The 20,674-nt window shown below is 39.3% G+C and overlaps 1 protein-coding gene across 7 annotated transcripts in view; it reads left to right on the top strand.

Annotated features, from left to right (window-relative positions):
- Positions 1–20,674, top strand: part of DOCK10 (dedicator of cytokinesis 10) — a 130,542-nt gene that overhangs the window by 46,913 nt on the left and 62,955 nt on the right. For all 7 annotated transcript variants that reach the window (XM_085298588.1, XM_085298587.1, XM_085298590.1 and 4 more), the window contains exons 4-12: positions 3,015–3,097; positions 7,491–7,563; positions 7,880–8,011; positions 8,232–8,366; positions 13,361–13,544; positions 15,161–15,246; positions 17,198–17,281; positions 18,357–18,512; positions 20,004–20,225. In XM_085298588.1, the coding sequence (XP_085154714.1) occupies positions 3,015–3,097; positions 7,491–7,563; positions 7,880–8,011; positions 8,232–8,366; positions 13,361–13,544; positions 15,161–15,246; positions 17,198–17,281; positions 18,357–18,512; positions 20,004–20,225 (1,155 nt within the window). The remainder of the gene's footprint in view (positions 1–3,014; positions 3,098–7,490; positions 7,564–7,879; positions 8,012–8,231; positions 8,367–13,360; positions 13,545–15,160; positions 15,247–17,197; positions 17,282–18,356; positions 18,513–20,003; positions 20,226–20,674) is intronic.

Genomic DNA, 20,674 nt, shown 5'->3' with positions numbered 1-20,674 from the left:
CAAATGTGTGCCAGCCCTCCCACGTCCCACTGCTTCCATTGCTCCATCTATATTTTTCCTCCCCCACACTCCACTCGAGCTAAACAGTCCTCTGGAATAACGCCTCCTTATTTGCTGAGAGTAAGGTCTGATTCTGACCTCTTAATGAATCTCTGCTTCTAGAAAGGTTTTCTTTGCTCCTGAAATCAGGTTCATGGGTGTGTTCTTCATTATTCAGATTTTTCATCATTTTCCTTGTTATTCAAATTCAGTAACTCAGCAGAAGTACAAGATTTTTAGTTGGGATATTCTGAAGAGAAAAGGCTGTACTACTTTTTATTATTATTATTTTAACTGTATCTGGTTTACAATAGTCACAGCTCCCAGCCACAGCAAGTTACTTACAGAGTAGCGTTAGCTGTTGCACTGAATGGGCTTGCATCTTGTGAATTCACTGACTGATACTTGAATGTGCTGATTGTCCTCTTTGATTTTTATTTTGATTAGCTTTTTCTTGGAGGAACACAAGAAACCTTCATAGTTATAAGCTAAAATACTGAGGCCTATTCTATATGTTGTCCACAACAATTTTTTGACCATATCAGTAAAAAGCCTATACTGTTTGCATAAGTCTGTGTTGAGAATTTTCTGCAAGCATTAACTGCATCTTTTAAATAGAGTAGTAATGAAAGTGCCACAGAGGAAAATTGATCCTTTCTATAGAAGATTCAGTTGTACATTTGCTGAGCGGAAAGTAAGGGAAGTGTGAATTAGAGGGTCTGTGCTCATCCTCACACAAAATGAGCTTTTTCATTGGTACATGCGGTACACAATATACGATGCTTCTGTAGGGATATGTTTATAATCCAGGTGAGTATCAAACACTTTTAACTAAAGCTTATCTCACATAAATGGAAGAGTGCTGAAGATACACTAAACAAAGTCTTGCTCTACTTGAAGTCAAAGTACTCCCCTCCGCAGTGGGAGCACTGTAGGAACATGGGTGCTGTGCGTAGGCTTTTCACCTGACCCTCCAAGTCTGGCGTTAGTCAGAGTTGAAGTCAGTTATATTATGTTTATTCTCAATAACCTGTAATTATTGTATTATTTATTATGATCTAATGGTCACATTTTATCCTGAAAGATAACCAGGATTTATGTTAGACTGTATATTCATTCTGAGTATAACTGCTGCAGGATGCCACTGGTTGTGCTGAACTATTCAGTTTGTTTTAATATGGGAGAGAACTGCTTATATAGGTGCACCTATTTCCTTGCCTTTTTTTTCTTTTTTATGCTAAAACAAATAAAGCTGTCTCAAAAGATTGTGATCACGCCTTGGATGGCTTTCCTAAATTAATTTGTGGCCACATCTGCTGCAAGTTTTACACAGACTTTAAAGGGAGATTTCCTAAGCCAGTTCTGCATGGTTAAGAAAATGCCACCTTTGAGTTTTCAGCTTGTTTCAGTTTTTGCTCCACTGGGCCTGATAAGTCCCCTCTGTGTCCCTCTGGGCCAAAGCCTGCTCTGCAAGCAGGGACTTGCAGAGTCTCTCTCTGCTGGGAACATGAGAAGAGGCTGGTGAATCCTCTCAGCTGGAGGCCTTGCCATGTCCTTTTGTCTGTTGCCTTTTCTGCTGCTTTTTCTGCTTAGCTTTTTGTATTTTAATCTTTTTGCTCTATCCTTCACTCCATTCTCCTTGTCTGCTGGACTGTCATCCTTGCTGTGCCTTTCTGTGGGATCATCTTTCCTGTTCCCACTTTGAATTTCCCCCTAATGCTGCTGCTGCTTTCTCTACAGTATTCTCCACCATTTTCCTTCATGATATTCCTCCTTTTTCTGTATCATCTTGGGAAGCAGCTTCTGCTCTTAGGTTTTAAGCATCTTTCCCCCTTTTTCTCCTGTCCCTCTTGTATGGGTTGATGCAACTGTTGAAGTGGTATGTAGAGAGAAAAAATATATATATTAGAGTAAATCCTTCAGCATACTATACAGTTATTAGTTTGTATTTTACACTCTGTTGCTAGAATTACTAGAAATTTTGACAATATTTGTGTCTTTCTTGTTATAGGTGGGTACCTTACCAATAAATGTGTGTGCTTCGTGCTCTTATTCACAATTGTGTGCCATATTTGTTAAACTGAACAACTTAACTGATGAATTAATCTACATAAATAATTTGAGCTTATTGTATCTAAAAATGTAGTACCATGTTTAATTATGTTGAAAAATGTTCTACATAAAATAAATCACACAGTTATTCTGATCTGCTTGACAGCATAGCAATACCCATTAGTATAGACTTGATTCAGGTCTGGGTTCCTTATTTAAAAGATGGGTGTATTAAGGACAATTTCAGAAGAGAAGTAGGCTAAAAGAAGAGAAAAAAGGCTAAAAGAAGAGAATAGGCTAAAAGCTTTTGGAAGATGAGAACTACGAGGAGATGGTAAGAGGGCTGAGCAAATTCAGTGTGGAGGGGAAAATGAGCCTCAGATGAGAAATGATAGTCCTATTAACATACTGCTGAATTTCATTAAGAGGGTAAACGTCGGTCCTTAAGGACAGAATAAGAGTAGAGCTCGTGCTGCAGCAAGGGGGAATAAAAAGAATAGGGCAAGTGTATTTACCATACAACTCTTAGGTAATGAAATGGGATGCAAAGAGAAAATCTACAGTTAATGTGCATGGAGAAAGTCATGCCTAAGCTAGACAGTATCTTTTGAGGTATTAGCCACATGATTTAATGATACTTTCTATGCAGTTGGTGCAGAGAATTAGTAAAGCATGTTATGTTGCTTTCATCCTGCTCCCTTCCCTCCCTATATAATTCAGTGTGTTTGATTTAAAAGGGAAATTGTGCTTCAAAATATGGGAGTGTATGAAATTGCCTGTTCTTTAAAAACTATGCACCCAGCTATAAAAGCAAAGAATTTGTGCTTGTCTAGTCGAAAGGCCCCTGCGATGTTTCTCTGCGCTGCAGCCTTTTCTGAGTCCAAACAGTTGTAGTAATTCTGTTATTGTTCTTTTCTCTTCAGGCTTGTAAATATTACAGTTCCCAGTGGCATGTTGTGAACTACAAATATGAACAGTATTCAGGAGATTTTCGACACTTACCACAGTAAGACCTAGCTTAAGTTGTTGTTGTTGTTCTTTTTTTCTCTCTTAGGTTTGTGTTATTTTTCTGAGCTGTGTCCATATTTGCACTTTCCTATATCCTGTATTTTCTACTTATTTTACTGTATTTGTAGTGGCTTGCCTTTTTAAAAAGGGGAAGAAAAGGTCCTTCAGCCAAAGGTCAAGACTCTGCAGAATTCACTAGTATCAACAGACTCGTTTAGTGCTGATTCAAATCTTAGAGGTGTATTTGTGTATTCAAAGCACAGTTGATACAGGAAAGCTGGTCTTCTGTTTTCCTTAATAATGCATGAATCACTCACCTTTATCTGGGATTAATTCTACCTTTAGTTGCCTTATATAACAGAGGAGTGAGATTTTGCTTAAGGGTTTGTTAGCTGTACAATACAGAGGAGTCTGGGCCCGTGTTACAGCTTCCATTGGTACAGCACTAGCAGTGCAAGGATGCAGCAAGGTGCTGGTGCCCGTGCGAGCATTCAGCCTGTCTGTGCTTGGAGGCCCTGTAAAGATGCTGAGAGGAGAAGGCACACCTTAACTGGAGCGGAAAGAAACGAGGGATTTGGTGTCCGTTCTTTCATGCATGGGTTTCTGCCCGTGCTCCCTTTTCTGGGAGGGAGCGTGTACTCTAAGGACTGTTTTGCAGAGCAGTTGATGAAGTCACAGGACACCTAAATGAGCAGTTACCAGCTCCTTTCTTGGAATGTGAGTCATTAAAATCATGATACTGCATGAAAGATTGCTGTGTGCATATAACACCAACTACAGGAATGAGTGCTCCAGGCTTGAGTTGGAGTAAGAATGGAAACTGGTGCTAGCCAAACTGTTAGAGGAATCGGTAAACCAGTCCCTTCAGATGCTGTGTTCAGTGGATTTTGTCCGTAAGCTTTCTCTCAGATCTGCAGCTCATCTCATTTGTCAGTATTTTCATGAACAGTAAATGTAGTAGTACAAAATGCCATTAGAAGCAGTTTTGCTAATTGTTTTAGAAAATAATGCATTAGTGCTCAAGAACAACATTCGCAGCATTTTTTCTATTTATTAAAAGCATCTCTGCTCTTATGAAATATGCATTTGATAGACATGATTGCATTACTTGCACAGAAGTACATTTTAGCCAGTTATATACATCCTCTTCAGTGAAGGTTATTTTAATATGATGACTTTGCTTTCATGAGTTCACACTCACGGATGTTATGGTGTCTTGGATCTTTCTTCCCCCCTGCCCTGCAAGTAGGGGATCATAACTAAACATCTTATTTATATTATCGGAGCACAGCACTCGGGAATGTTTTTGAATGCAGCACTACTTGCTGCTCCAAAAGTAAACTTAAAGCAGGAGCATCTCTTTTGTTTGTTGAAAGTTGCTATGGCTTTTGCACTTAACATGCCTTAAACAAAGCTGTTTGGAGCCCACCAAACTTCATAAAGTTTTTGGATGAGTGTTAAGCATGTAGTTTGCACCATGAAAAAGGTGCAGTGTTTAAAATGACTCGCCTTACTGCAGCCAAAGTACTCTTCCTGCCTAATGCTGTGCTAACCCTTCTCAGGGGGCTTCACACATAGACGTGCACGAACTGGAGCTTGGCAGCCTTCAGCAGCGTTGAAAGGACTTCATCCTTGTTCGCATGCGAGGACAGGCGGTGTTTCACGCTGTCATACACCATGCCGATTAATAGCGATTAATTCAGATGTCTGAATTCACTTTCTGAGTACTGATCTCTTTGATTGAGAAGCAGTTGCAATTTGGCACAAAATGCATAGAACAGGTGCTGGGAATTGAACCTGTCCACAGTGTAATCCCACTGAACTTGGGTCTGTAACAGCGGGGAAGGGCTCAGTGTGCTGCAACACAACCTGAATGTTTAGCAACTGCTTTGGTTTATTTCTGAGTGTGTTCTTCCTCCAAAGTTTTCTTCAGATCTTTCTACCTCTTAAATTCCTCTCTCTTAGCTCTCACTACCTCTTTTTATGCAGTTCTTCATGCTCTGCTCTGTTATGGTCTTGCTTTTTGAACAAGAAGGGGAGTGGAGGAAGCACAGTGCTCACTTAGTGTATGCGCAGTGGTGGCAGCGTGTTGGGGAACAGAAATTGTCAATAGCGAAGTTTTTGCTGTTGTTTATAAAGTGCCGATCTGCAATGTTTGGTAAATATTTCAGAACTGCTGTCTTGGAATTCTTCATTTCTGTATGGCTCGGCAGAGAGCGGAGAAAAGAGGGTTTGCCGAATGAACGAGGTTAACTCCTTACAACGTTTCATCTGCCGCCTTAAAGGGCTTCCACCCAAGGGGAGGAAAGGAGAAGCTTTTAAGGAAAATGGTGTGGGGGGTTGAGGGGACGAATGTTTCTCGGGTGGTCGGCGAGGGAACGCTTTTGCAAGGTGTCTGATAGTTTCCCCAGAAATAGTTCTGGTGGAGCTGCGGACTTGCGCCTTGGATCAGCAGGCTTCTTGAAGCTGTGCACACGGTGGTGTTTTGCTGGTGGATGCAGACGTAGAGCGTGACAACTGACCGGAGCGTTGATTTGAGGCAGCCCGAGTTCGTTCACAGGGCTGGCTGGTGCAGAGAAAATTCGTAATACCTGCAATGTGCTGAAGAAACTCCTTTACAAAACCTGCTTCTAACGACGTAGACTTCGCTGTGCCTGTCCCAAGCTACGGACGCGGTGTCTCCTCCTTAACGTGCCTGCTCCGCCGCCTGCGGCGCTCTCAGAGCTGCTCTGGCGGCCGGGAGGGTTCCCGCCCTTCCAGGGAAGGTAGCGTGAGCCCGTCCCTCCGCGGGTCCCGCGTCCCCTCCCCTGGCGCTGGGGTGGCCGGTGCCCGAGCGGCGCGGAGCCTCGAGTCCGTCTGTCCGCGTCCCGCCCCGGGAGCGCGACAGGTTCTGAGCGCTCGCTGGTAAACAGACCCCGTGGGTTCCTGTCTAAAACCAACCGCGTGGAAGGGGGCTTTTCTGAAAAGTTTGGCTTCTTTGGGTCAAGAGGTAGTGGGAGATTTTTAAAATTTTTTCTTGGCTGCATTGGAAAGCCTCTGATGGGTTTCCTTGACAAAAGCTAACTCTTCTATAGAAGTCATATGTCGATTGCAAAGCCAGACTAGTTGATTATGTTAAATAAACACTGAAAATAGAACAAATTAAAACAAAAAAAAATCTTGTGTTCTGTTAGCTGCACACGTTTCGCTGTGCTGGCTTCTCTGAAGTGCTGACCTCAGTTACCATAGGGCACTGGCGTCGCGATAAAACTGGTTTTGAAATGGAGAAAGCGAAGAGGAAATCAGCATTGCAAAAGAGAGATCCTCCTCCTGTTCGTTCGTACGCAGGGTACAGATCGGGAAGATTAAAGGAAAAGCAACTAGAGGTGTTTAATGTCGTGCTAGCGTGGGCTAACGCCTGCTACCCGTGGAGAAGAACCTTGCTAGTGGGGATATGGTTTCTAAGCTCCCGCTTGCGTTGGCTTCCTTTTACCGGAGAGCGCTGCTGCCTTATTTCCTTTCTAAGTCTGACTAAAGAAAAACCAGATTCCCTCAAAATCTGTCTTCCTGAAAAGTAGTGGGATTTAATATAACTTTTCTAGGTTTTCACTTGATGATTAAAGCTTTTCAAGATTATAAATCAAGGTTTATAATGTTCAAGAATCTGAAAACAATTTTAATGCTTTTCAGACCACAGAAAAAAAATCTAGGATTTGTCCTTTTAAAACTATCTTTTATTTTCTGCATTTGTGTGGCTGTTAGTTAAGGTTTGATTCTGCATCTTAGTACTTTAGGCCTCAGTGCAATTGCTTATGTGCCTTGAGCACTTGCCTAATTTAAGTGCTTTGTTTTTTTTGTATTCAGTGCTGTTTAGCAGTCTGAAATGTGAAGCTCTTGTGTGGTACAGCGTTGAAAAGATGTCTGTATGTTTTTATAATTCACTTTAAGACTTTTTTTGTATATAAAGAACTCCTTAAAATAGTAAAGAACTATAGAAGCTTTTGGCAAAAATTTCTACTTTTCTTCTTGGTTAGAAAAAGTTTATAGTTTGCCCACGCTCATTTAACAGCCTTAAATGAGATATTTCTTTGGAAACTGCTTGTTTTTGTTTCCTCTCTGTTACGGAAGAGCAGAGAGAAGAACAAGCAATGACCTTACCTTGGATTTAGGACTGTTGCAACTTCGTATTATTGGCAAAAAGAGAAGGTGTGTGGGCTTAAGAGAAAAGCTGTCTTTGCAAACTGTAGTGATTTTTTTTTAAAGGATCTAATAGAATCATAGCAATAGGGATATTGAAGATGTTTTGGGGAAGTCAGGATGGTTGCATCTCTGAAACAGCAGGTATATTAAATTAATAGTCCATCTCAGATTATATTAACGATTTTTTGAACATGTTTTTCCTGTCGTGGCAGGAATGAATGTAGACCCGAGAAACTGCCTTCGCATTCCTTTGAGATTGATCACGAGGATGTGGATAAAGATGAAGTATGTATTCTGGTTTGGGTTCCCCCTACCCCCCCAAGAAAGATATTTGTTGCTCTTACATCAAAGAAAGAGTGCAGATGGAGCCTTGTTACTACCTATAAAATATTTCACATTTTAAATAACTCTGAATTGAACAGAACAGCTTTGTTTCTTATGTCGTCATGTGCACAGCAGGGATATTAATAAAGTCTTATTTCAAAAGGAACACAAGGGTGATTATTTGTTGTCAAGCAGATATTCACATGTTATGGTTTATCTTTCACCTTAAAATTCAAAAAGAAAAATCAGTGCAATGTTAATCATGTCTTTCATACAGGATACAACATCCCACTCATCTTCAAAAGGTGGCGGTGGTGGTGGAGGAGGATTAGCAGCGGGAGTTTTCAAGTCTGGTTGGCTTTATAAAGGGAATTTTAACAGCACTGTAAACAATAGCATTACTGTTCGGGTAAGGAAATAGCATTATTCTTTCTTCAGTTTAGATTGTGCCCCTCCAAGGCACGTTTGTTTGCTGTTGTCATTTAGCTTTTTATATCTCAAATTATGTTTAATATTAATACTTCAGATGATCATAAAATAATGTTACATTTGTCTGCCTAAATAGTGCAATTGCATTAAAAAAAAATTTTTTTCAGTACAATTGTGATTTTTTTCTTTCTTCACTTCAGTCATTCAAGAAGCGCTACTTTCAACTAACACAATTATCGGATAACTCATACATTATGAATTTTTATAAAGATGAAAAAATATCAAAGGAGCCCAAGGGATGTATTTTCTTGGATTCTTGTACAGGAGTTGTGCAGGTAAGTTTCATTTTACTTCATTGTTGTTTTGATGTCAGATAAACTTAAATAGGAATTACTAAAGGCGCGTATAAGCGCACGTACATGGATTGGAGAGTGGTCTTATTCTCCATTGCATTAGATGAAAGCACTGTTGCGTTTGTATTTTTAAGTTAGGATGAGATCTCAGATTGGCAGGGTACAGTAAATCAGTTGGACTGTGATAACAGGTCTTGTATACACACTTTGCCTGTGGCAAATGAGGAAAAATTATAAGTTTCTTTTCATTGAAATTACTTTTTTTAGTTACTAGGTTTTACCATATGCACATTAAAGATTAAGAGCACAATTGCTATGCATTAGAGAGATTCGGGTTACAAAGCATCAACTATTGAACAGTAGTAAGTCAGTCTAGCATTGAAGTCCTGAGCTTAGATTATTTAGATTATTCAATAGGCTCCTTGAAGAAGGCTGTCACATTCAGAGGTAACAATCTTAAAAGCAGCAGATTCTTATTGTTTATGCAGCTTAGAAAAATGAATAGCCAGATACATCCAACTTTGCTTCCAAAGGCTGGATTCTTAACTTTCTTTTCTTTCTTGCTACTTTTCCTCTTTTTAAACTATTTTTTTAAACAATGTTATGTTGCTTTGGTTGATCTAGCACGATGTTTCAATTTCTTCCCCCCCATACTTTGTTCTTCGCAGCTAGTAAAGATTGATAACATCCCACTGACTAGCCCAGACTGATCTGGAGGTTGCTTTGAAATAAACTTTTCAGCTAATGCAAGGGGAAAACTTTGATAAACACTAGCCTTTCTTGACCATAAAGTCTCTTTCCCCCAAAATAGAGTCTTTGAAGCAAGAATAATCACTAAGAGGAATTTACTCAGTGAACAAATGTTTCCTGAAAGCCCCTGCAGAACCTGATTCCCATGGTTGCGCCCAGGGAAGTACCAAGCTGTAGAGGATGCCCGTTTCCTCTGTGTAGTTTGGAGAATGCTTCTCATTTCAAACCGATGTTAGAGAAGGTAGAGGCAAATACATGGAAGAATAGTGATGTTTGCCTGTTCTAGCCTGTTGGCTTGGAAGTCCCTAGCAGGTGTAGCCTGGGAGTGTGGCAGAAACCACAGAAGAGGTTCTGATACGGAAGTCCTCTTTAGGAGTGTCTGAAGTCTGCAGTCGGTCTTGCACTGAGATTTGAGCTCTGTGTATCTGCAATAATTATCAGTATAGTGGAGGCAGTGTAAACTGCTCCAGGCAGTTGGAGAGGTCCTGGTTCTCCTGCTAAGGAATTGCTACTGCTACCTGATTGATTATGGTTAAGAGACCTTAACTCAGTTATTGTCAGTTTTAGGCTATCTGTTGCCACTTGATTTTCACCAGGCCACGTGAGTTGATGTTGCCTGGTCATTTATAAGAGTAGTTAAAAAGAAAGGAAAAAAAGGGGGGGGGGAGAAATGCTCCTGCTTGCTAGTAGTATGTGCTTTTTTTGAAGATAGGCCTTAGCCAAAACCCTAGTTAAGCCCTGAATGTCCCTGTAGTGTGGTTTTAGATGCAGACTGAATAGTAGCTCAGAAGGTGCCTGTTCTTCGGTGATGTTTCCGATGCAACTCTGCAGTAGCAAAAATGTCTTGATTTCAAGATTTTGGGGCTTTTTGACAAAAAAAACAGCTGAAGAAACTTTTGAGAACATCCTCCTGAACATTGACAACTGCCTTCTAAATCTCCAGCATCCCTGTAAACTGTCTGAAACTATTGGAACTCTGACTTTACCTCTCGTCTACCACCAGATATTAGTTTCCTTGATTATATATGTATTATATAAATGTCTTCACTAGCAAGAGGTGAGTCTTAAAGGGGTAATAGTCCGAGGATCGTCAGCTATCAGAGTCTCTATTTGCAAAACATGATGAGCTTAAAATCTGAAAGATGAAACATTGCTTAGAGTTGCCATAAATAAGGAAAATTGGAGCCATAAAATTTGGAGAAAGAGTCTGATAAAACTGAAGGCTTAAAGGAAGACTGTGATGTTAAATATTCTGCTTTCACTAGTTTTGTACTATTATAAACCATCTGACTGTAGATGAATGGCTTCTGAGCTGCTGGCTGATAGAGGTTTAGTGTCTAAATTGAGATAAACATCCTAAAGAAAGCATCTCCAGATGAAATAAAAAGTACCTCCAAAACAATTCCATTATTTTGGAAGAATGACCCTGCAGGCATTAGATTTAGCCTGATGTTTCATTTATAGCTTATCCATTTATAGCTTATAGTTTTTTTTTTTTTTTTTTTTTTTTTTTTTTCCTCCTGAATCCAATATTATTTCCTTCTGGAAGAAATTTTCAGTTTGAAATTAAGTGTTGAAGATTACAACAAGCCAACCTCAGGGTCCACATACCATATGGAAAGGGTTAGAGAGAAGCAAACTGAGAAAGGGCACATTTTTTTCCTATTAGCTGATCAGGAGGAAAATAGTTGGCTTTAGATTTGAAACAAAGACTTTGCTGTAGATCTCATCTTCTTGCCAGAAGTCTGAAGTGCAGATGGGAAAGTGGATATTGAAGTTTTCCTGCCCTAATATTCTTAAGATTCAGCATGTGAGACATACTGCTCTTTTAGATAATACCTAATAGCATTACATTACCTGGTATAAAGATCTTGGCCATGTCTGTAAGTGGAAGTACATAATATAGACAAGAAATGCATTCATTTTAATGCTCTTTGTACTCTTTCAGAAGAGAAATTGAAAGGTAGCATTTTTCTTTATAGATCATGCATAAATTGATATACATAATCCATTTATACAAAGACTCTGTCTTCAGGAGCTTTGAACATGCAGTAGCCTAAGGTTCTTAGCATATTTCTCTTCAACATTTAACCCTTGGTCAAACCATTGCGGTTCATCATTACAAACAGATTTCACTGGAGTTTTAGTCATTGTTTTACGTTAATTTGAATGTATACAGTGATAAATTTTGCTGTGATCATAACTTCAGGCTCCCAAGAATGAATTGCTACAAAACCCAGCTATATTCTTACACTAGTCTAGTAACTTCTAGTAGCTTGGATGAGCTAAAATTTATGTATAGTTCACTTTAATGTAGTACTTTGTGGAAGAATTAAAACAAAACTTTTTGCTCCAATCCAAAATCACTTTGGGAAGTTGAAACTTTGCTGATTCAGTTGACCAGAATAGCTCCAAAACTGTCTGTGTTCAGCACTACCGATTCCTAAGCTGGATCACAGAATTGTAATATGAAGACTGGAGCAAGCAAGTAATAACAGATTTACATAGAATTCTTTTTAAATCATCTCTGTTGATGGGGAAAAATGTACATGAAACTTTATTCTCAGTGTCTGGAGTTCTCTCTCTCTCTCTGCTAATCCAACTCAGTATTAAACTCTTGTACACAAAAGAAGATACTGCTATAATCTCACTATGTGAATTATTGGTATAGGACTATGTTTCTCTGTATTGACCTTGTGGTATATAGAACTAGAGGATACCATTGCCATAGTATTTAAAACATCTAATAAAGAAAAATAGAACCTAGTGCAATGGCCACTTCCAGGAGGCGATGAACTCTTTTTGGGTTCATCAGTGTCACTTCAAGGTTAGATGTGTCAACAGTGTCTTAATTTTAGTCAACTGCAATTTTCTGGACTATTGAAAGTAAAATGGTAGCACTGGTGTCTGTAGTCAATGGTTGTATAATTTTGATTAAGTAAAAGGGAATAAGGAGCGTAAGTGTTCTTGGAGATCCAAGCCCAGAGGATGGACAATTGATTTAACTGTTTCTGTAAGACTACCACAGAAAAATCTTTGATAAATTTGAGGAACGAAGGATATGATATTAGAAAATCACATTACTTCACTTAATTTTATTGAGCCCTTTCCCTATGGACCTGCTGATTTTCATGACAGAATTCAATGGATTAACCATCTACTGCAGGTAGAATGTAATGTTATAGAACAGAACTGAATCTATTGCCAGTATACTGGGAATTGATTCTAATTTTATATTTTGGAAAGGTAGAATTGCAGTGACTGAGTGGTAGTATGTCTCACCTTTTGTATGCTGCAGAGAGTTATTGAAATTGCTGTATTCATTTTTAAATCATTCTAACACTTCAAGGTGACGATACCTGTCAGAATTGTCCACTCTGATCTTTTCATGCAGAGGAATTTGTATCCTTTCAGTCTTCTGGAGAGATTTGGTTAATTTCTGTTCCAAGTTTAGACTTACTTTTCTGAAAGAGCTTCATGTAAGTAATGTAAGCACATAGTACATGTACGGCTCTTCTCATCGTCCTGCCCCCATCCTCCAGAATAAAATTGTGCTGAAATTTTCTCATCCTAACCACAATATTTCTAACTTCATTAGATGCTCTGAAATTTAGTTAGCTTGAGATAGCTTGTTAGTACTTGAGATAGAAAACTGTATAGATTGTTCTTATTTAGTTCCTTTGACCTATTTGCACCTAATCTTAGCAGTCAGGAGTGGGACACACTAACCTCATGGTGACTTTTTTGCTTGCATCTTGAATTGAACCTGGTGAAGTCCATCCTGTTCCTACTGAGCAAATATTCATATTACTTAGCACTATCTTGTATCTTTTACGTCTGGCATGCTGATTAGACTTGAGCTTTTAGGGTGTTCTCTCCAGACAACTATAAATCATGTAGCAATACTCATTTCATATATAGTATTTTCACCCTCACAGGTCTTTCATTATTCCACCTGGGAGGTATTCCCTACCAAAGTTTCAAGTGTTACTGTCCACAGTCTTAGATGTTCCTTGGCTAGAAGTTTTCAGATGCACAAAGACTCAGGTTGACGTAAATTTGCATTAATATCATACTGTTTAGATTTTCTTTAAAGCTAGTGAATTTTGCTTGAATTTTAGTTTTTATGGATCAACCATACAAAAGCCCATCTTATGGATGTCTCTTTCAGTACCTTCTTATAAGAAGTTCTGATGCTTATTTTTCTTTTCCTTTTGTTACAACAGAATAACAGGCTTAGGAAACATGCCTTTGAGCTGAAAATGAATGACCTCACATACTTTGTGCTGGCAGCTGAAAATGAGCAGGATATGGATGACTGGATTTTCACTCTCAACAAAATCCTGCAAATAAATCCAGAGGGGACCATTCAGGAGAGGAAAAGTGCAGATCTCACCGATCTGAAACTTGGTAAGAGTGAATAACTTTGCATTGCATTTCAAATCAAATGCAAAAAAAAATGAACCTTCAGATTTCACTATTGAATCAATTTAACTGCCTGAGTCTCTAATGGATTCTGCACCTATTGATTTCTGACGAAGTAGCACCAGTCTTTTGGCAATCCCTTCACAATGTTGGATAAGTCCCTGTAGATCGTTTTCAAAAGGCTATGGGGGAGGTTAAACTGCTCCCAGTACAGTTAGTGGGAATGATGTGGCTGTGCAACATCATATGTGGCATATGCAACTCTTTCTCAAATACAGTTCTCTCTGTTGGAGATCTTGCTGGTACTTCAAGTATTACTGCCTTGAGAGTCTGAATGCTTTAAGGAGTTTTCTCCTGAGAGGTCAGATCAGTTCTTTTCCAGCATTTTATTTTCTTTAAGCATCTGGAGCTATTTTTTTTTTAACACAGCTGTGTTATTTTGCTCTTTTAGTGGAAGCTTACTGACTTTTCTTTGGTGAGTTTGTGTATTAATGTGCCTTCATTTTGGAAGGAAGGATTGGATGCTCTGTTATACTGTATTCTTCATGTGGCAGTAACTCATCCCTTCCCATAATAAATCTGTGTTCAGTTGGGTAAGCCCCAGCTAAAGTCCTAGGACCAAATATACTTGAAACTGCAATAGGGATCTGAAGTGCTACTCTGAACTGAATCAAAGCTTTGAATCTACATACACCTGAATCTTGGGGAAGTTTAGAGGCAATTGTAGTCCTTTCCCTGGAGTTTATAATAAAGTCTGATTTTTGAAAGGGTAGGATATTCTTTCAATATAGCTAAAGATTATATGATTTGGAGGCAGAGACTTGCACTTTAGAATCAGAGAAGTACTCTCTAAATTCCCAAGCTCAAGTCTAATTCTAAATAAGGGCGGTAGACAGAATGGGAAGAAAAATGTGCACAGAAGGTCAAAGACACAAGGCTAACAGAAAGCAAAAGTCTCGACTACTGATGAATCCCCTGATAACTAGCAAGAGGAGTGTGCTATGGAGTTAACTCGTCAAAAGGCACGATGCTTTCTTGGCAGAAAAGCCCTAATTACTCATTTCACGTTGGGCTGAAGTACCTTGTGGAAGCAGAATGGTCCTTGTTGAGAGTGTAAGAGCTGAATAAAGGGGTTGCTCTGTAGTTCTGTTGTCTGGATCCATAGATTTGCAGTCCCCAAAGTCGAGGCTAGATCTCTTGCCTTCCCAAAGACTGGGTAAGCCCCCCGTTGGCCTCACCGAAGGGTGAACTGCTGGGCGTCTCGAGTCTGGGTTGGAATAAATTCTCGGTGTTGCCTCAGGAGGGACTGAGATAGCAAAGAAAGGCGTCTTTGTTGTGGGCATGGATATTTGTTGTGAATGTGCCGGACATTTCACTGAATAGACAGAGATGGGGCCCTTGTTCGGAAAGCTTAAATGGAGACAGTTATAGCGAACACCAGTGGGAGATGAGCCTGAGGAGGACAGAGGTTACATTAGTATTTCTTACTTTTTATAGCTTGATGATGATAAAAGGGATTAAAAAATAGAATGAGGATTGATATTTAAGACTGATAATAGCAAGTATAATAAGAACATTTGAATAATTGTTTTCTTTTCAAGATTCTGCAGAAGTTTCAGTGAATTATGATGGCCTTCAAGAAGAGACTGATTCTTCAGAGAACACCTTACACCCAGACTTTGCAAAAGTAATGGATACTATGTTTTTCTTTACAAGCTTAATGTGAAGTGCTACCTGTGCCAAAAATGCCTACGACTGGATTATTATTAATAGGGTGAATGGCTTAAAAATATAGCACAGCCCATGTTAGAAACATGACAAATAATGGGAATCATTTTCTTTTTGAACAGCTGATGACTTTGTTTAAGGGAGAAAGGCTTCATCAGGAGTAACTCCTAGGTATTAAGGAAGTAGGTGCTCCCTACAGTACTAGTAATACCAGTCTAAATAAAGACTGGTAAAGTCAACAAGTGCCTGGCCCCCATAGTTTTTTGTTAATGTTTACTCTTTTTAACTGCACTTATTTGGCCCCTAGAGAGACAAGATTTCTTGTGTGACGTGCAGTATTTTAAGGAAACGAGCTGTGAACTGGTTACCACCCTCTGTAATTTCATTGAAAGGTGCTTGTTGTATCAGAGGAAGCGTTTTGTCTTCTGAATTTCAAATTTCTTCATGTAGATGAGATAATTGTAGAAGGTGTTAAACTTTTCAAAAAGCTGGATCAGAAATATTTCAATTTAAGAAAGAATTTTCAAATATTTCAATTTAATATTTCATTTAAGAAAGAATATGTGATTTGTTTGTAATCCTCTGTCACTGAGTTACTATCTATATATATAGCCAGATGTTGTCTGAGGATGTTACTCCCAGTGACTTGTGCTGAAAGCTGTACAGGCAAATGAAGACAGAATTTGATCTAAATTTTATTGTAGATTGTATTTATATTTGTGAAACTGTTATTCGGAACTTAAAAAAAAAAAAAAAGGAAAAGGTGCGGCAGATAAGATGTATCTGAGTTCGTGGGTTAAAGATGGCAGTAGTATCTGATTATCTCATCTGTGCATTGAGTTGTTACTGGAAATGGCTTAGTTAATGTAGATATCTCAAAAGTGTAACTAGCAGATCAGACTACTGGTGGCCTAAAAGATCAAAACAGATATTCTGCAAATTTTACTGTGCCTGTACAGCTCTTTATATGGTTAATTCCTATTCTTCCTCTTTGCTGCCTAACCCGGGCTGCGGCAGGGATCTGTGACCTGTCCCCAGCCTGTGACATCTGATCCCACCTCTGTCTAAACCCTGTGCCAGGGGCACATCAGGACCTGCTTCTGCATGCCAGCCCACGGCAGGGGTGGTTGGGACGTGATGCGGAGCTCTGGGTCTTGCTGTGCTGCGTTACGTACTGTGTGTCAGCAACGTCATGCCACTGTGGAAAGCACAAAGCCTGAACGTGACACATGAGCAAGAGCAGAGCCTGAACGTCTCCGCTGAAGTTTGTACGCAGTCTGGGTCAACCAGGGAAGTTGTGAGCTCCTTGAATAGTTCAAACATTGAAAATAGTGAAAGATTAGGAAAAATGGCCTACAAAGAAAGACCAAAGGAATTGGAGCTATTTAGATTAGGAAGAAAAGTTTTAGAGAGAACATGAGGGGTTTGTAAAGGGAAAGGAATGTGTAGGGTATGCTTTTATGTGGAAAAAAATATTCAAGTTAGACATAAAAACAAACTTTTAAATGACAGGGTAGGGAAGCACTGGATTGCCTGGGAAAGTTGTTGAGTTGGTTTTATCAGAGGACTTATTATCAACTTAAGCGCATGACTAGCAGAAATGAAATTATTGTGGCTGGTCCTGCACTCTGGCAAAGGGATGAATGAGGAGATGACTCCCAGCCCTATGTTCGTATGCACTTCTGTAACCTGCATGATTCTGCCCTTCTCTAAGATTGAGCTGCACGTTTCTACCCTCCACTTCTTGCCTCCGCCCTAAGAAAAGTGATTTTGTCTGGGGGAGTTTTCCCCCCAGTTGTGAATCCTCAAAACATTTCGAGTGAAACATTGACCGTTCATTTAAAGGTTTAACAACTGTATCTGCATTTCTTTCTGTATGCAGAAAACTAATTTGTTGTCTGTCACCACAGTACATCACAGAAACAGAAGAAACAGTGAAAGCCTCTAGAAATGCAGAGCGACTAAATCTGTTCTCCTTGGATCCTGATATAGCTGTAAGTGGAAAATCCTGTTTTGCGATTTCTTGGAAGTTTTAAAACAGAGGTGGCCTAAGCTAGGCGGGCTAGCTAGACTCCAGCATGGTTCGGAGCCCGGAAAGCAACCGAGTATTCCCAGGACTTCCAGCCTGTGCCAATTTTGCTTGTGCCCACAGGACTGCAATATTCAAGTGAAAGCTAGACTCTTTCGGCTTGGAAGTGAAAACAAAACTCTCTCACTGATCTGTAGAGATTTATGTAGACTTGACCCATAGCTGATCTGTAGCTAAACTTTGAGTCCTTAAAGCAGACAGTACCGCACTTTGGTTTGGAAACATTTTTAGAACGGTGTTTTAATTGGTTTTGAGAACAGAAACGGGAATAGATGTAAAAACAGTGGGAGGAATAATTTGAAAAGATTATCTATATGAGAGGCTTGGTTGAAAATTCAGGGAATTGCAGGTTGTTTTTCACTTCAGCTTGCTTGTTATGAAGTATTAGAATCCAGAAGTCGAAGATTGTTATTGCTTGTGCTGAATATATGTTTGTCAGTGATTTATTTAGAAAACTTCTTTTACTTAAAAAGAAGACTAGAAGAAAAACTGGGATCAGTGTACTCAAACTGGAACCAGTGGTCAAAGTTGCTGTAGCGGTGCTATTGAAAAACATTAATTAAGCTGAAGTACTGACATATTGTATAAGTATGTGGGAAGGAGGGTCAAGGAGTGAGTTGTATTCCAAAGATGTGGTGCTATAGCCATAAATTTGAAGCTATTGCATCTAGATCAGGAAATTATAGCTGAAATTTCGAGTAGGATAAGTAAGCAAAAAAAATTTATTTTAAAAAATCAAGATTCTGCGCTGAAGTTGTAGGAAACCTAATTATGTCCTCAGGCAGTATTTCTGCTTCACTCCCTAATCTATAGTTTAGGGATGACACTCACTCACTACGGTAATATGAAGGTGTCAGCAATGGTTTTTATGAGATTTTTCATGGGCTTCAGTGATAGTAAACATCCCTTAGAAGTTTACTTAATTTTGAATTACCTTGCTTTTTCCATATCGAGCTAATGACCCAACTTGTTTGTTTCAGTCCTTGAATCCCCAGAAGAAGGAGTTTCCAGGGACATGTTCGGTGGTCAAGCCATCTGAGGAAAAGGCTGCTAAGAGGATCTTGATAACTTGTAAATCCCTCAGTTTGAATCTCCAGGCCTGTGTTACTGAAAATGAGAATGATCCTCCAACCAACGTAAGCTTTGCCTATTTCCCTGTGGGTTTTTTCCTCCTTTCCCTCTAGAAAGGGCTTCCTGAGCACATGCTGCTTTCTGTTTGAGAGAACAAGGTAAACTGAAAGCTGCACCACGCACGCGTACTGCAGTCCTTCCTCGTCCTCTGCCGAGCCACTTGTGATGAATAATGAAACTAAGGAACCTTTCAACAAACATTTCGAAACTTATTTAGATTGTGGACTTTTAGCTACACTTGAATGAGGAATTTAAGATGTCACTGAGTATATAATTGCTGTAAGAACAACAAGCTTAAACTGCTGAGACTTACATAGGGAGACTTCTGAATATCAGCTCAGCTCTTGAAACGAAGGCTAGTAGAAAGGATTGTCTGCTTCCTTGGGCAGGAAAACCCAAATAAAAGTAGGACAGGGCAGAAAGTTTTGCTTATTCTTACTTTTAAAAAGAGGCAGAAAGTGGAGGGAGCAGGGAAAGGCAAACTGTTCCCCACTGTGCACAGCTTTTAGTTTCATTCTGAAACAGGAAGAGTTTAGAGTAGTTTGGCCAAATTACTGTCCTGACAATTCGACTTTAATGCATTATGTATAAGGCATTGATTTTTATTTATTTATTTTCATTTAAAGATGACCTCTATAGTGACTAAACATGCAGCATGATGTAATCAATACTTTTTTGGCAGACTGGAATAACTCTTTATTGAAGTCACGATAGCTGTACCAAGGGCATGCAATAATTCATGACAGTAGCTGAAAAAAACACTACTGTATCTGCTTTTGCATGGATCCTTATCTACATAATTTTAGGATTCTGATTTCCAGATAGCTTAGAAATTGTCATCACTAGTTGGTGGTTGTTATTTTGTGACTGATTTGTTTCATCAGAACTGCGGAGGCCATCTGGAGTTTACTGCCAGTCATAGGACTTCAATTTGCTAGTAATACGAGATACAATGAGTGGGTAATGTCAGAGCTGTTTGAATGTTCTTGGTTTCCTGGGAAAATGGAACATGCATTTCCCACAGAATAATACACCCACACATATTCATTCATACCAGGAAGCGTTTTTCGCCTCCTTACCTTTGTCACATTTCTGATATCCCTGGAAAGCCCTTCACCATTCTTTCCATATTTTATAGTGACTGTGAAGCTACATTAAGAAATTCTTTTGTAACACATTTTTCTGTGGCTACGCTCAGTTACTGTAATGCTTGTTTGTGTCAAATATATCTGCATATTTCTTTGAGTGAGTTAGCTGTCAATCACTGTTCTGGCTTGGTGTTGAATTATTTGTAACAGCCCCTAAAATCGCCTGGTTGAATACTTACTTCAGAGGGTGGGGGAGGCTTGGAGTCTTACAATTTGTAAACAATCTTTGTTTGCTTTTTTTTTTTTTTTTTTTGTAGCTGTGCAGATGCAATAAAAGCAATAAAAGCTAGGGTTTAAGTCTCTTGCTCTCAGTAATGGCTGTGGTTTGTTTCTAATGTCTTTCTCCAGGTAGAGCCTTTCTTTGTGAGCGTGGCATTATATGATGTCAGGGATAGCAGGAAGATCTCTGCTGATTTTCATGTGGATTTGAACCACACACTTGTTAGACAGATGGTTTCAGGTTCCTCGTTTTCATTAGAAAATGGCACTGTTGAAAGTATAGACTCGAATGAAATGGAAGAACCACAAGTCAAAGGGTTCCCAGAAGAATGGCTGAAGTATCCAAAACAGGTATTCCATATGTGACTTGTATGGCTTATTTTAGTTCAGTAAAGTTCTTATGTTCAACAATACTTTTTTTGTTGTATCAGTGGTACTTGCTTACACATATCTGATTTTGAGTTCCTTGGGTGCATTTTAAAATCATTTGTAGTCACAGCTTTTTAAAAAGTTGGCATCTCTATTTAGAGAAACCCACTCATGTTTTTTTTTTTTTTTTTGTGTGTGTGTGTGTGTGTGTGCGCGCGCACGCTCTTTGGGTTCACCCAGTGACAACCAGCCAAACAAAATCATAACTTAAAACCTCATGTAGATGCTGCATTGATCTCTAATTACCTCCACATTCTTGCAGTTACTATCCTTGCCCTTCATTCCCCTTATGTTACCTTCTCCTCCACGTTATTCCCCGAGTTGCAGCTGACTTAGGCCAGCATTTAGAGATTCTGCAAGAGAAAAGATGT

Source organism: Rhea americana, unplaced genomic scaffold (genome assembly GCF_003343005.1).
Source record: "Rhea americana isolate MKP2758 unplaced genomic scaffold, rheAme1 scaffold_14, whole genome shotgun sequence".
NCBI lineage: Eukaryota > Metazoa > Chordata > Aves > Rheiformes > Rheidae > Rhea > Rhea americana.
Note: the sequence above shows the minus strand (reverse complement) of the source record. Positions and strands in the feature narration are given on the sequence as shown.